This window comes from Salvia splendens, chromosome 2, assembly GCF_004379255.2.
Source record: "Salvia splendens isolate huo1 chromosome 2, SspV2, whole genome shotgun sequence".
Lineage (NCBI taxonomy): Eukaryota > Viridiplantae > Streptophyta > Magnoliopsida > Lamiales > Lamiaceae > Salvia > Salvia splendens.
This window is the reverse complement of record NC_056033.1, coordinates 38,612,855-38,627,448: the sequence shown is the minus strand read 5'-3', so window position 1 is coordinate 38,627,448 and position 14,594 is coordinate 38,612,855. Positions and strand designations below refer to the sequence as shown.

Sequence of the window (14,594 nt, the reverse complement as noted above, 5' to 3'; positions counted from 1 at the left end):
CTCCTCACTTTTAACTTTCCCGAATTTCTCCAGCCAAAGCCGCCTCCTTTTGTTTCTCGGACTCTCTCTCAATCTCCTTCTCCAATCTTTCACAAAATCAGAGGCTCACTCATGTCTCCAATCCCTCGGCATAACTCGGCACTGCCGTCACTGTTCTTCGCTGATTTGCCGACGCGAGCTGCTGTCCGCCGCTGCACTTCCGCCAGTCACGGTGCTGTTCGCACCCCAACGCCGGCACCGTTGCTCCCTCCTCGTCACTAGCCGTCGCTCGATTCTCCCACCGCCGCTGCTGTTCTGTTCGTGGGCAGCCAACTCGCCGTTGCTGTCACCTTGGTCCAGCCACCGCCGCTGCTTCCATCGATTTGAGTCTCAAACTTCTTTGATAAACTCTTCTTTGCACTCTCGACTTCTCTGTTTCTTTGGGAGTTTGGGAGAATGATTTAAATTATAGAATCGGAATATATATTTCCATGGGAAAAGATTTGACTGATTATATTCCTCTTTTTCAGGGTGGTGGATAGATTTGAGATAACTACCGTGAATTTGAAAGTGAAGAGTGATAGATATCCTTGGATTAAAATTTAAGAGAACTAATTTTGGGCTCAAAGAAGGAAGAATTAAAAAGGTTTTGGGCTCATAGCAAGCGAGTTCCTAATTGATAGTAAAAGAATAATTATTTGGCCCAAAAAGTGAAATACTTCTCTCGACAAAAAAAATAAAGGCGAAAAAAATTTTCAGATGCGTAAACGATGTCCTTTCGAGAACAAATAAAAAGTCGGGGTGTTACAGCATGGATGTGGGTGTTGTGCTCTTGCCTAAGAGCAGGGAGTAAAAGTAGGTCCGGGCCCACATCCGTACTCGTTGGCAAGAGCACGATTGTGGATGCTCTTAATCAGATGACACTCACAAAAATAATACACTTTTGGTATCACAAGCCAACCAGTCCCCACTCACTGCCTAGTTGTCTCACCATCTTATGTTGAAATTTACATATAAATATCTTCTCATTTGTAAGTTATTAATTTCTCCATTTTCCAGTAGAGGAAAAATTAGCGAAGTAATAGAATCTTAGGGATATAGAGACAGCGCAGATAGATTACCAGTGCTGTCCTATATGACCAAACAATCTGTCTCACATATTCTCTCCTCACTATCCACATTTTGGAATCATTTAAATAAAAAAATAAACAAAACGTAACATGCAGCTGATCTATCCACGCAATTTCTTGAACCAAAATAATCGCTGTTCACATGCAAAAATAATTTTAACAAATCTATTATATACATATAAAACAGATCCTTGAAAGAGGAATCAAGGAGGAGACAGAAAGAGGGAAAGGGTTACATGAAGACTAAGAAAGAAGAGGTTGCTCATCACAAGGTGGATTCTGCAGCATCTCATGTAGGAAACAAAGTCTTACCTATAACTGATTCAGCGCCGTCGTCAAGCAGCGAACAATGTCCGAACGCAGATAGCAAGAAAGAGAAGACGAAAGGCGACAAGATGAACACCATTGCAAGGATGAAGGTGTTGCTGAAATGGGCAGCAGCAGCCAGGACTGACAAAGGAGCAAAATACATTGGTAGAAAGGTAACAACGTAACACTACTTATTTCATTTTTGAGAATGTTACTTGTCAGTGACAGATCCAAGATTTTCGATTTAGAATGCTAAACGGCCATATCATTGAGCCTATATAAACTACTTTAACATTCATTGCTTATTTGATTGTGGCCGGATGTGTTGGGGGAGCTCGAGCACCCCCGAAAAAGTTAAATAAATTTCACTCCACAAGTCTACAACCATTTAACAATAGTCTTATTTTATATTTTTGGTAATATGACACTGTCATTTTTCTTGTCACTTCTATATTAATTTATTCAACTTCGACTAACAATTTATTTTTTTCTCTTATTTTATCAAATTTAGAATAAAACTCTGTGTGGCTCACAGTTAAGACTGTTAGTAGTAGTTAATGGAAAAACTATTTATATATTATTTTCAATTTTTGCACCCTTTTTTTTCTGCGTCCGCCTCTTATACCAGGATGTGCAGGTGTTGCATTTTAGGAACAAATCAGCAGGGCTGAAGGTGGTGAGAGACGAGGACGAGCTGAGCAACGACTCTCCAAAAATAAGCTTCAGATGGGATGTGGAGAGCTGCTCCACCACTTCATCTGTCTATTCCGCCATCTCCGCGGTGGCGTCATCGCTGAGACACGACCACCTCCTCGGTGCATCCTCACTGAACTCCACTCCTCTGCGCGTTAGAGGCCACGCTCGGCCAGGAAACTGGATCACCACAGATTCTGAATGTGGGTGTATATATATATATATGTGTGACTTTGCTATTAATTACAAGTACTTGATTTAAATTACTAGTAAATAGTGATCTAATTATAACATTTTACTAATTTTGGACAGTTGTTGTGCTGGAGTTGTGAAGATGGGATGCAGAGATCTAATGTTTCACATGTCATAATTGCCATGTTTATCGGTTGAAATGTCAGGAAATTTATGTTAGTTTGTGGTTGGATTATTGAAGTTGTATTTGTTTAGTGAAGGTAGTGCACATGCTAATCAATATATGCATATGTCTTAACTAATTATCAATATTTGATTTCTTGTTAACTCTTTAATTAAGCAACTTGATATGCTGTTGCATGCCCTGCTGGTGGCGGATCTAAGTATGGCCAGGGGTCGACTAATCCAGCGTTGGCTCATGAGTGTTAGGGAATTTACTAAAATGTGAACAAATCGGATGTCCTGAAAGGCGTGAAACACTTTCAAATCAAATCAATTTGGTGGTTCTACCAATATTTGATCGGATACAATTCAGGTTTTCAGAAGATTCGTATGTTGATTTTTCAATCTATCCTTTGAACCGAAAGTGATCAATAAGAAGAGGCCTGAAACGAAGTGTCGCGTTTTTTCACGAAACGTTGCATCTCTTCGTTTCTTAACCGAATTTAACTGTTTTTCAAAGGATTCCGAAAATTGCAAATTAGTCCTTCGACTATCAGAAATTATATCAGCTCGACCCCAGCCAAGGGCTCTGCATGATGTCTCATTATAATAATATTGATCAATCAAGTCAATCCAATTACACTAAAATAACCAATAATGAGTTTTGTTTACTAGATCCAGTATTAGTATTAGATGGTTATCAGTTATCGATCGACTGCGTTGTTTAATTAACGAGCTAGATAGAATTGGTTTCTGGTATACCAGTTAACCGAATTGGGTATAATACCCATCTAGCCAATTAATGTAGTATTTTTATTGTGAATTATTTTTAAAATTTTTAAACATTTATTAATTACTCCTACTAATTAGTCTATCTATGTGTTTATTGCCACAATATAATTAGAAACTGAGAAAAAGAATTCATCACCAATGTATTAAAATTAAGGCCCATGTGCAAGCCCCTAAAATTCGTCAATTAATACTCCATTTTTAAATGGGTCCAGCTTGTTCACTTGTCTTACTATATATGGCGTATTAGTGAATATTTCAAATTTAAACCTCAAACTATTTACATTTAATTAAAAAATAGCTAATTATACATCGGCAATACGAATAAAAAATGGAGTAATATTTTATGTGAAAAATGTTACCTCTACACCAAGTTTATTATCAAAATAGTCATATGTAAGAAATAAACGATAGAAACATACTCCCTTGGTCACAAAGAAAAACTTGTAAATGACACGAGTTTTAATGTGAATTCGTAAAGTTAGAACGAAATGAGAAAAAGTAAGAGAGAGAAAGAGAGGAAAAAGTAGTGGAATAAGTGTTAGTGGATTGTGGGTTCAAATTATAAATGATGTGTATGATTATTATTTGTTGAAATTTTTTCATATTTAGACTTGTTTAATTTTTGGGACTAGTAAAATTAGTCTATTTTTTGGGACATATGTACTATAAAACTACTCCATAAAGTGTACATTATCAAATAGTAACAAAATTAATCATAGCTAAAAAAAATTAAATTTACCAAAATTTTCTCAATTACCAAATTACCTTTTATCCATAGTCCTTTAATTTTTTGTTTCACAACCCGCTTTCAATTCCTCAGCCCTTGGCGTCGCTTGCAAGAACGAGCCAAGAATTCTATTTAGGTGGGGCATAAATATATATGAATTTTTTTTTTGAGAATTTGAGAAAGAATATATATAAGAAAATTTGAAAAATATTAAAAATTAATTAAATAGTATAAATGGATTTTTTTGAAGTGGGGCTCAAGTCCATCCCTGGTCATCTACAAGATCCTAGCTCTTTTCTCTCTCAATTGCGTTGTCGCCTCTATCTCCCTCGATCTTCTCCAATTGAAATCGATACAGAGATCGTTGATCTAGAGCTTGGACGCCTCCCGAGCTTATAAACTCCAACAACTTAATTATAACTCCCCAAAAAATAAGTTTTTCAACTCCAAATTATTTTCTCATAAGATTGTAAGCAATAATCGGTTTACAGAAATAAATATATTATGGCTTATTTACATACTCCCTCCGTCCATGATTTAAAGAATCCTTTTGCCATTTTGGTTTGTCCACGATTTATAGAACCATTTACTTTATTCCACTTTTAGTATGTGGATCCCACATCCCACCAACTTTTTACACTCACGATCCAATATAAAACTAATACTTTAAATGTGTCTCACATTCCACTCACTTTCTCCATTTACTTTTTTTCACAAGTCAAACAATTTCTTAAAACTCGTGCGAGTAAAAATGAGTCTTTAAATGGTGGACGGAGCGAGTATTATTTCAATTTCATATAAATTTTTTTTTTCTAAATATGCTTTTTTCCCTAACTCATAATTTTTATGTCTAAATATACTACTCCCTCGGTTTCATGTTTATAGAGTCATTTTACTATTGTGAGAAGTTTCAAATTAATTAAGCCATTTATATTTTTGGTAAAAAGTAACCGTCTCTTTTACTTTATTATCTCTTCATTATTCTTACTTTATTTATCATCCACTTAACACACTATTCTTAATCTTCTCGCAAAAAAAATGTCTTAATTAATAAAGAATCTAGTAAAGAACCTATCAGTTTAATGTGTTTGAGTGACGTGTGTAGTGTGTATATATTACGACTCCAAAAATAATGGTGGTCATATATACTGTCATGTCACTTAATTATAGTAAGGTAACTAGCTACCAATTACCAAATAATCGTCCAGATTCATTACGTCAAATTCCAGAACAAGGTAAACTACGTTGCCGTCACCATATATACATATATACATACATATATATGTATAATGTATCTTTCTTGTGTTGAAGGCCAGATTCATTCTGGCCGGGCTTCTCAAGAATGTTTTTGTTTTAATTTGTTTTCCTTTTACAATCCACTTTGCAGTGTTTGTAGAAAGTTAGTTTTTAATATATGTTCTTATCTAATTACAAAAGGGTATTTTTAATTTGCCCCCCCCCCCCACCCCCCCACTTTTGAAGTACTCTATGATGAGTTTTTAGTTCAACAGTCCTAGTCAAAGTATTTGTCAAAGCAATCATCAAAACTAATTTAAATGCTGAAAAATTGGATACCCATTTTCATACTCATCTTAATATGATAAAAAAAAATTGGATCACCCGTTTTCACTATTAATTAAACATAAAATTGTGCGAAAGAATGAAATACCCGAGAAAAAAAATTATCCCTGCAAGATTCAATCACGATCTCTTGCAATAATAAGGAAAAAAACAACCTTTCCTTTTATAGGTTTTGAATTACCCTATAAAATTGTCGACTGTAATCAAATTTCAGATTAACATTTCCAATACAAACTCAGTTCAACACACGAGACAATTCAATCTTGAATCTATATTTAGACTTAGAATCAGAGCACGTCACCTACTCGAACCGATTGTGCCGTCGGATCACGTTCCATTAACTTTATTTCACTTATATCTTATTATAAAAAACAGTACTATATAAAGTAAGACTTACCTTTCATTAATTTTTTCCATACACATTTAATTACATTTCTTAAAATTTAAGGAGAGTCAAACTGAGTTTATTAATAGCGAATGAAGAGCGTAATAAATATGAAGATCACTCACACGTAAAAAAAACACGTATTTAGATATTCACATGTGAAGTGTCAATAATTAATTAACAAAAAACTTCACAAAAGTAATTGTTGTGTAGTCGCGTAATGAATGAGATCGTACGTAGTCCCGGTAAAATCGAACATTCATCAGGAGATTAGAGAATTACTGCTTTGTGAAGGGGAGCAAAGTCACACGTGTCAGATAGGATAAGTGGAAAACCTGGTGTTGACAAGAACGAACCTGGACGTCCTACCGTCTACATTCATTCACCTCTCATAATTTAGCCTCCGCCCCTCTCTTATTCTTCTGCATATAAATGAAATGACTACAATTCTCCCTCTCATTCTCAATCTGCATCTGCTCTTTTCCTAGATTCATTCCATCTTTCTCACCAATTGGATACTTATATATATAGTATATACATACAGTTAGTTATAGAGAGAGAGAGAGAAAAAAAATGGAAAGTGGGTCGAGGAAGAAGAGAGGAAATGACCTCTTTCATGTAATTCACAAAGTTCCTTGTGGCGATGGGCCTTATGTCCGAGCTAAACATGCTCAGGTAATCACATACTTCTCTTTTACCCTTTTCCTTTTTTCACTTTTTCTATTTTGTTCCTTTTTGAGATTTTATGTTTTACTGTTCATCATTAGTTTGATTATGATGCTAATTAGCAAATTAAGGATCAATTAATGATACCATGTGTTTGTTTGATGAAATTTTAGATCTTATAAGGATGATATGATATAGTTTAGGAAGATTTGTGCTACATTATTGTTGTATCTAAGATTAATATTATTCATGTACATTATTTAAACTACACTAAATATGCATGTTTAATTTTATTATGATTTGATTGGATTTTTAATAATTATGAGAGTACTTATTATGCAGATGATAACTTGTATTTTGTGATGGAAAAATTAAAGTAATGGACTAGCTAGTTCTCTAGGAGTTACAGTATCCAAATTGAAATTTATAAATACATTGATAGTTCATAACAACATGAGCACAAGTATGCTTCTGCTTTCGCATATTTGTGATATGAAGTTAAGGATTTGGTTACATGTTGGATTGCAGCTAGTTGAGAAGGATCCAGAGGGAGCGATAGTGTGGTTCTGGAAGGCTATAAACGCAGGAGATAGAGTCGAAAGCGCCCTCAAAGACATGGCCGTCGTCATGAAGCAACTCAACAGACCTCAAGAGGCAATCGAAGCCATCAAATCCTTCCGCTCCTTTTGCCCCAGAAATTCCCAAGAATCACTTGATAACATTCTCATAGACTTGTACAAGGTATATATCTATATATTAAGGGACCGTTTGATTAGATCTTTTTAGGTCAGATGACTGCAAGAATGAAGAGTTATCTACCTTAGCAAACAACCCCCTAACATATACTTCTATAATGTTTTTTATGCATACAATGATGTTTGGATATGAACATTGCAGAAATGCGGAAAAGTTGATGAGCAAATTGTGCTTCTAAAACATAAGCTCAAACTAATATATTTAGGGGAGGCTTTCAATGGGAGGCCCACCAAAACTGCAAGATCTCATGGGAAGAAGTTTCAGGTTTCTGTCAAGCAAGAAACATCAAGAATTTTGGTATATATATGGATTTTACTAATTTATTGCACTTCAATAAGTATATATATGTGTTAATAGTAATTTGATTATTTTGAAAACACAGGGAAACTTGGCTTGGGCATATATGCAGAAGTCCAACTTCCTAGCAGCAGAAGTGGTATACCGGAAAGCTCAAATGATCGATCCGGACGCGAACAAGGCCTTAAACTTATGCCACTGCCTCATCAAGCAAACTCGTTACCATGACGCTAGCTTGGTTCTTCAAGAGGTGCTGCAACACAAGCTCCCGGGCTCCGACGACCCTAAGTCCAGGAATAGGGCCGGGGAGCTGTCGTTGGAGCTCGATTTCAAGCTGCCCAATCACCCCTCCTTCCAAGATGATTTTGTCTTTGAAGATGATTTTGTCGAAGCGCTCGAGCGTGTCATGAATGAATGGGCGCCTCCTAGAACGAGAAGGCTGCCGATTTTTGAAGAGATCTCACAGTTTAGAGATCAGTTGGCTTGTTAGATTTTTTTTGTGTGTGTGTGTTAGTGTTTATATGAATGATGTGTGTATATGTGGTGTGGAGATGGGAGGTTTGTGGAGATCGATGTAACGAATAAAGGGTCTCATTTGTATTAATGGGTTGTTGTTTACCCACTTCTTACATGGAAAACATCTTTTGATTGGGTATATATGTATTTTCATTATTTTAATTGTAATTGTTACCCCTAATTTTCATCATTTTAACGACATATACCTGTATCATGGTTTAAAAACAATCAATTTTTATTTAGAAAAATTAATCATATACCAGTTTACGACAATGAAACGATGAGTCAATTTACCAAATTCTTATATGGATTAATTAGGATAAATGAGAATAATTTCATTTTTGAGTTATGTAAGATTGGACATAATTTGTTTTTCAAAATCTAAAAAATTTTCAGAAAACGAGAGTTTGAAATAATCAATCCACGTTATGAATGACACGGGTTTTAATGTGAAATTTGTAAAGTAAGAGAAAAGTAGTATTAGTGGAATGTAAGGTCCATATTATTAGTAAGAGGGAAGGGAAAAAATAAGAAAGAAGTAATGTTAATAAAATGTAGGGTCCATATTATTAGTAAGAGAGAAAGAAAAAAAAATAGGAGAAAAATTGTTGAAAACTTTCTTTTTTTTAAACGTGCTCTATTTTTTGTTGACAACAAAAAAAATGATAAATGTACTCTATTTTTGCGTATAGAGGGAGTAGTGCTTAATATAGCAATGAAAATTGAATTCAGAGATTATAACTAACCCTTGAAAGTCATATTATTAATAATGTATAAATATTTCTTAATCTCCCCATAAATCTACGAGACGCCTACGCCTTCTGGACTGCATCACCTTCTGTAATCGGAGAGAGAAGACGAAGGGAAAAGGGAAATGAGTGGGCGATTGTCAGCATCCCATTGCCCACCCTCTTATTCGATTCCTTCCCCATCCATAATCAATGGCCCTCGCTGCTCTATTAAGCCACCGGCCCTCCCCTTTTCCCCCTCCAACCTTCACCTCCACTCCTCCAGATCTCCATCAACTACATTCACCTGCAACTGCACTCGCAATTCCGGTACGCCTCTTCTCTCTACTGTCTCCGCCTATCAATCTCAATACCCGCTTTTTGTTTAATTTCCGTAATTCCCCCTCTCTCTATGTGTTCTTGGTGGTTGCTGTTTAGGGTTTATGTTCCAGCTATTTAGGTTTCTTTTCATATAGTTGGAATTGAGCTAGCATTCAGATATTGAAACTGCCAATTCTATACTATAAACAAGTCTGTACTGGAAATTACCTTTTTTTAAAAAAATTAAGTTGAGAATGGGAATACAATTTGTAGTTATGATAGGGATTTGAGACGATTATGTAGATTGTAATGACAATAAACTTGTTTAAGATGAAAATGATTTTCGCTAGCTAAGAAAAAGTTGTCATTTTTCAGGTGAGAATGAGAGCAAAACAATTTTAGATGCATTTTTCTTGGGAAAGGCAGTGGCTGAAGCACTTAATGAGCGTGTAGAGTCGGCCGTGGGTGAGTTTCTGAGCTCCATTGGCAGATTGCAAGCTGAACAACAGAAGCAAGTAGAAGAATTTCAGGTACTAACTCACTGCTTGTGCATGCGATTCATGTCATGTTCTATATCTTGCCAGACACTTTGGCTCGTTAGCCACTGCGTCATTTGTCATTCATATGCTTGTATAGCTGAGTGTGTAGAAGGGATAATTCACCATTGAATGGGCTGGTGTATTGCTTGTGTGCTTTGTGGAGAGAACTGGTTTCTACACTCCATCTGCTTTTGTTTTTAGGCCATGATATGCTGTGGTGCCACTAATTCCTTTATGGGGTGTTTGAAAGGATATATTCTATGATCGAGTATTTGAAGCATTGGATAATCAAACAATTTCAAAATTATTCAATCCATGCATCCATTACCTCCTTACTATAGAGGATTTAATAGTATTTCGATTTTTAAATGTCGTTGAGAGAAATTAGAAATATGATGACTCTAGCAAGTCCTGTTGCATTTGGAAATGTTTGTGACTTTTTCAAGTGTATGCAAATAAGCCTTTTAAATTCATCCTTATTTTGTAATTTGATACTCCACTGTGCCAACAATCGGTTTATTTGTCAATATGTTCCAAATTTGCTACTTGATTATTATCATGATTCACATTGTTTTCATGGAGAAAAATCTGTTGGATCAATAATTAGTTTGTGACATGGTCACATCATGGTCTCCCTTAACTAAATTGTTTGACAAATTGTAACATTTTCTCCAGAAATCTCAACACTCAAGATATACAAAAAAGAGTGTAGCTTTTGCCCAGCTTAATATGGGCAGTTGGTTTAATTAATTTTTTGAATTTCCACTTTTCAAAACTCGGGTGACTCAGATAATTTAATTTGGTGCAATATGAATAGTGGTTCATATTGGTAAGTAGATGTCTTTTGAAGCTTTGGATTATGATTATGCATTCATATGAAATAGAGATGACCAATTAAGAATAAAACATCTAAAATTAGTACTCATAAAGTTGAAAAAGTTATAGAGAGCAAACTTGTCGCTAGCTAAATCTTAAAGTCAATTGTAGCTATAAGCCAAAGCATGAAAGTTTCTTTAGTTCATGTGCTGTTGTGGTAGTCAGTTTGAAATACAACAATGTTGTATGTCCTACATTTGCAAGCCATTACCTATGTAAGCTACGATAATAGTACATTGCGATTCAAATGTGCCTTTGCTACTATTTGTTATAGGCATTCTGCCCCTTCTTTGAATTGTAAGTGTAATCTTTTTCAGTTGAAGTGTAGTTTGTTTCTACCAAGGCTTCTAACAATTGGTAGTAGTAGTGGCAATCTAAGATCTATGATGTATTTTTTTATTGCAGAATGAGGTGTTGGAAAAGGCTCGACGGGCCAAGGAGCAAGCAGCAATGGAAGCGAAAAGGCTCGTTCCCCAGGCCAAGTCTAGTGCGGACAAGGCATCAGCTGTGAATGGTGTAGCATTGAACACATACTCACCTGCTGAGTCTGTAAACTCTACAACCTCGTCCCTGCAATCGGAGCCTGTCGACCGTGAGGACAATCCTCCCAATGATGGTTGATCAATAGTGGAGCTGCGTATGATCACTGCCCGTTGCATAGTTTGCCCTGCAATATAGAGCAGAAGGGATATTGTTCTTATATTACATGCAATGTGCATTCTTTTTTATTGCAAATTTATCATAGAAATATTAGGATGATCATATTTGTCATTAGTTATATTAAAATAAGAGAAGATGGCTTACTCAAAATACTTTTCCATGAAAAATTATTCACCCATCAAACAGAATGCAGCAAAAGAGAAATATTCTTAGGGGGGTTTATGATATATGATCCATGCAACAGAAGTACCATATTCAAGTATTCAACGTATTATGCGTCCAAATTTATTTATTAAAAAAATAAATATAAATAAATAAAAATAATATCCCATTCTCAATCACAACTTCCAACTCAAAGTGAAAGGTTAAATCTTCAACAAAAATAATTATGCACCTTCACAATCACAACTTCCAACTTAATGTACTCGACTGCATAAAATTATGCACCTTCTCAAAAATTCAATCCTATCCCATTCTATATTAAAGGAGTATGTAAATTTATATTCTCGTATGATATACTCGACTGCATAAAATTATCGCCAATTGGGCATTGTTTAATGAGAAATGGAGATATATAGTTCCAATTTCAATAAGATAAAAAAAAGGCAGTACTTTTTTTTTATTCATATATTGAGATAAATGATTGAGTAATTTGTATTAACAAACAAAAAAACATTAACAATACGAAAGACAGAAAAATAAAATTAAACTGAAATATAAATGTAAACGAAATTTTATTTGGAAAAAGTATATATTCCTCTATTGAGTTATTAACTTAATTTGCAAATAAATATAGTAATTTAATTTCATAGTGTGTTGATTAATTAATACCAGAGTTAATTCATACTAATTTCACTTAATAGGAGTAATTTTTTTCTTAAAATAATAGTGCTATAAATATCCAAAATTTGGTAATAAGGATAAATTAGGTATGAAATTGTAGCACTAAAATTATAACCGATTCAAAGAATCAATGCAATCCAATTCTAAATTGAAGGGTATTATGTTTATACATAATTTATTTTCTCTTTCATAATACAATCGATTTTATAAAATTATCGCCAATTGGGTGTTGTTTAATTAGAAATGGAGATATATATAAGGACTGGATGAACTACTATTTATGCACATGATATTTATATATTAAATATAGATATGTACGTGTATAAAAAATGGGATATAATGATGTCAAATCTGAACTGAATTAATACATTATAATCATAGAAAATATAATTATCATATCCATTCAAATTATGCATCAAAGTGTAGATCCAAGGGAAAGATGTTATAAAAATTATTTTATCATCATAACAATATCTAATTTGGCACTAAACAAACACAAACAAGATCTTTTTTTCCAGGAACAAGTGGAACACATTTTCCTCCATATTTTGCATATCCTGTTTTAATACAATGTTCGTTGCAATCTGGATACTTTGAGCATGGTCCTTGAAGAATCTTTGTTACTTTATCCCGTGTCTCTAAAAATTTTAAAAAATATATATAGAAAACAACTCAGTCCAATAATTCGGACATGTATATATAAAAATAATTAATTAAAATAAATATAAGATCAATATATAAACACACTTACCTGCGAATACAGAACTTGAAAGCAAAGACATGCAAATTAGTCCAACATAAATAGCCATCATGATGGTAATAACTCTTTTTGACTCCATTTTCTAGAAATCTGATTTTGAAATTGATAAATTTTTTTGAAATTGATGTAGTAGAACTGATGCTACTGGCTTCGCCTTTTATAGCATTTTTTGGGTATAATTTTTGGCATGATTTGTCACAATTAAATGCAATTTCTTGTAATAATAGACATATATTGGTTTTGATATTTTAAGATTATTTGCTGTGTATTTTTAAATGGGATTATGTCGTAATGCCATCTCAAATCTGATTTGTCACGCCTGATCTGCCTACCACATTTTAGAAATGAAATCACATTTTATGTCTCATAGCTTTTATGTTTTAATATAGGTATATAAAAAAGAAAATGATTTTTTGACATTATAAATTTTTGGCATAATGTTTTTATGTCAGAGTATCCTATTTATGAAAATTAAAGTCAGTATATCATTTTTAAAAATAATGTGCAAACTCTACATAAAATTTGATTTTGTAGAAACAAATACAAAAAATAGAACAATTAATCTCACCACCGGTGGGGTGTGATCAATTGCTAACTCACCCCTTTAATTGCTAATTACAACTAATTTAACACCATAAGATTTGAAAGATCTAATGGTCTATAAATTGCCACATGTAAATTCATTTTTTATTGTCGACGGTGGACAACTGGTCGTGGGCGAGGTGCCGCCGGCTGCATATAACTCTGCATCCATCGATCAACCTCACGGCTCGTATATGCATCTAGCTCTTCGTTCATCATACGCTCGTACTCATCCGCATCCCCACCACTACCACCGGCATTACTCATTTCTTAAATTGATCTTGAACAGAAAGTAAGGTAGAGAGAATACTCGTTAAAACAAGTGGTGCGTATGAAAATGAGGTTCAACGCGCGTATATATAGTGTTTTCGAAAAAAAAAAAATTTAAATCCGACGCCGGTTTGGCGTCGATCCGGGACGCACAATGGCGCCCGTGAGGATCGGCGTCGGAACCGGCGTCAGCGCGGGAATCGGCATGGCGACGCCGATTTTGACGCCGATTTCGCCGACGCCGGTTCCAATGGTTCGGCGTCAAACCGGCGTCGGCGAAAAATCGGCGTCGCGGTGGTGACGCCGGTTATTGGAGATGCTCTAATTGCTAACTACAACTAAATTAACACCATAAGATTTGAAAGATCTAATGGTCTATAAATTGCCACATGTAAATTCGTTTTTTATTTTTTTAATATTAAAAACTCTAAATTTAGGGTTTCAGATCAAAATGTCAACACAGTAAATTGAATATATCAACACCATGTTTTTGAATATGTCAACACAGTTTCATATTGACATTTTACATGTATTAAGTTGACATATTTTGTTAGTTATATTGACATTACCTGCGTGACAAAAAATACGAAAATTCATAAAAAAAATTCAGATTTTGATCTCGAAACATATGTAATTGAGATCTCGTTGGAATCCTTATTAAATTATCTTTAATTTGATATATGTTGTGTGAAAAAATAATTTAAATTGAGATAGTTATAATCATTTAAAGTTTAGAGATATTTTTCAAAAGTTAGTTATAACTAATTTGTTGTAAATTGACCTTAATACCCTTATTGATCGTATTGACATTCCGAGCTGATGATCTAGAC

At 34.4% G+C, this 14,594-nt stretch overlaps 3 protein-coding genes across 3 annotated transcripts; all 3 read left to right on the top strand.

The window, feature by feature from the left end:
• Positions 1 to 1,345: 1,345 nt before the first annotated feature.
• On the top strand, positions 1,346 to 2,443 carry LOC121779649. Its single transcript, XM_042177009.1, has 3 exons — positions 1,346 to 1,591; positions 2,047 to 2,314; positions 2,424 to 2,443. The coding sequence occupies exons 1-3, from the start codon at positions 1,346 to 1,348 to the stop codon at positions 2,441 to 2,443; spliced, it is 534 nt and encodes a 177-aa protein (XP_042032943.1).
• A 3,954-nt stretch (positions 2,444 to 6,397) lies between these two features.
• LOC121792690 (protein SULFUR DEFICIENCY-INDUCED 1-like) lies at positions 6,398 to 8,347 on the top strand. The gene is made up of 4 exons (XM_042190736.1): positions 6,398 to 6,625; positions 7,145 to 7,357; positions 7,514 to 7,669; positions 7,755 to 8,347. Exons 1-4 carry the CDS (start codon positions 6,524 to 6,526, stop codon positions 8,157 to 8,159), a joined length of 876 nt encoding a protein of 291 aa, XP_042046670.1. The 5' UTR covers positions 6,398 to 6,523; the 3' UTR covers positions 8,160 to 8,347.
• A 622-nt stretch (positions 8,348 to 8,969) lies between these two features.
• LOC121792693 (uncharacterized protein At4g13200, chloroplastic-like) lies at positions 8,970 to 11,459 on the top strand. Its single transcript, XM_042190739.1, has 3 exons — positions 8,970 to 9,243; positions 9,610 to 9,764; positions 11,055 to 11,459. The coding sequence occupies exons 1-3, from the start codon at positions 9,060 to 9,062 to the stop codon at positions 11,268 to 11,270; spliced, it is 555 nt and encodes a 184-aa protein (XP_042046673.1). The 5' UTR covers positions 8,970 to 9,059; the 3' UTR covers positions 11,271 to 11,459.
• Positions 11,460 to 14,594: the final 3,135 nt, after the last annotated feature.

Excerpts from the sequence above, each read along its gene's own strand:
- LOC121792693 (XM_042190739.1), top strand. The coding sequence starts at position 9,060 with ATGAGTGGGCGATTGTCAGCATCCCATTGCCCACCCTCTTATTCGATT. Across the intron at positions 9,244-9,609 it reads CAACTGCACTCGCAATTCCG|GTGAGAATGAGAGCAAAACA; the intron begins GTACGCCTCTTC and ends GTCATTTTTCAG. Across the intron at positions 9,765-11,054 it reads AGCAAGTAGAAGAATTTCAG|AATGAGGTGTTGGAAAAGGC; the intron begins GTACTAACTCAC and ends TTTTTATTGCAG.
- LOC121779649 (XM_042177009.1), top strand. The coding sequence starts at position 1,346 with ATGAAGACTAAGAAAGAAGAGGTTGCTCATCACAAGGTGGATTCTGCA. Across the intron at positions 1,592-2,046 it reads CAAAATACATTGGTAGAAAG|GATGTGCAGGTGTTGCATTT; the intron begins GTAACAACGTAA and ends CTCTTATACCAG. Across the intron at positions 2,315-2,423 it reads GATCACCACAGATTCTGAAT|TTGTTGTGCTGGAGTTGTGA; the intron begins GTGGGTGTATAT and ends AATTTTGGACAG.
- LOC121792690 (XM_042190736.1), top strand. The coding sequence starts at position 6,524 with ATGGAAAGTGGGTCGAGGAAGAAGAGAGGAAATGACCTCTTTCATGTA. Across the intron at positions 6,626-7,144 it reads TCCGAGCTAAACATGCTCAG|CTAGTTGAGAAGGATCCAGA; the intron begins GTAATCACATAC and ends GTTGGATTGCAG. Across the intron at positions 7,358-7,513 it reads TTCTCATAGACTTGTACAAG|AAATGCGGAAAAGTTGATGA; the intron begins GTATATATCTAT and ends TGAACATTGCAG.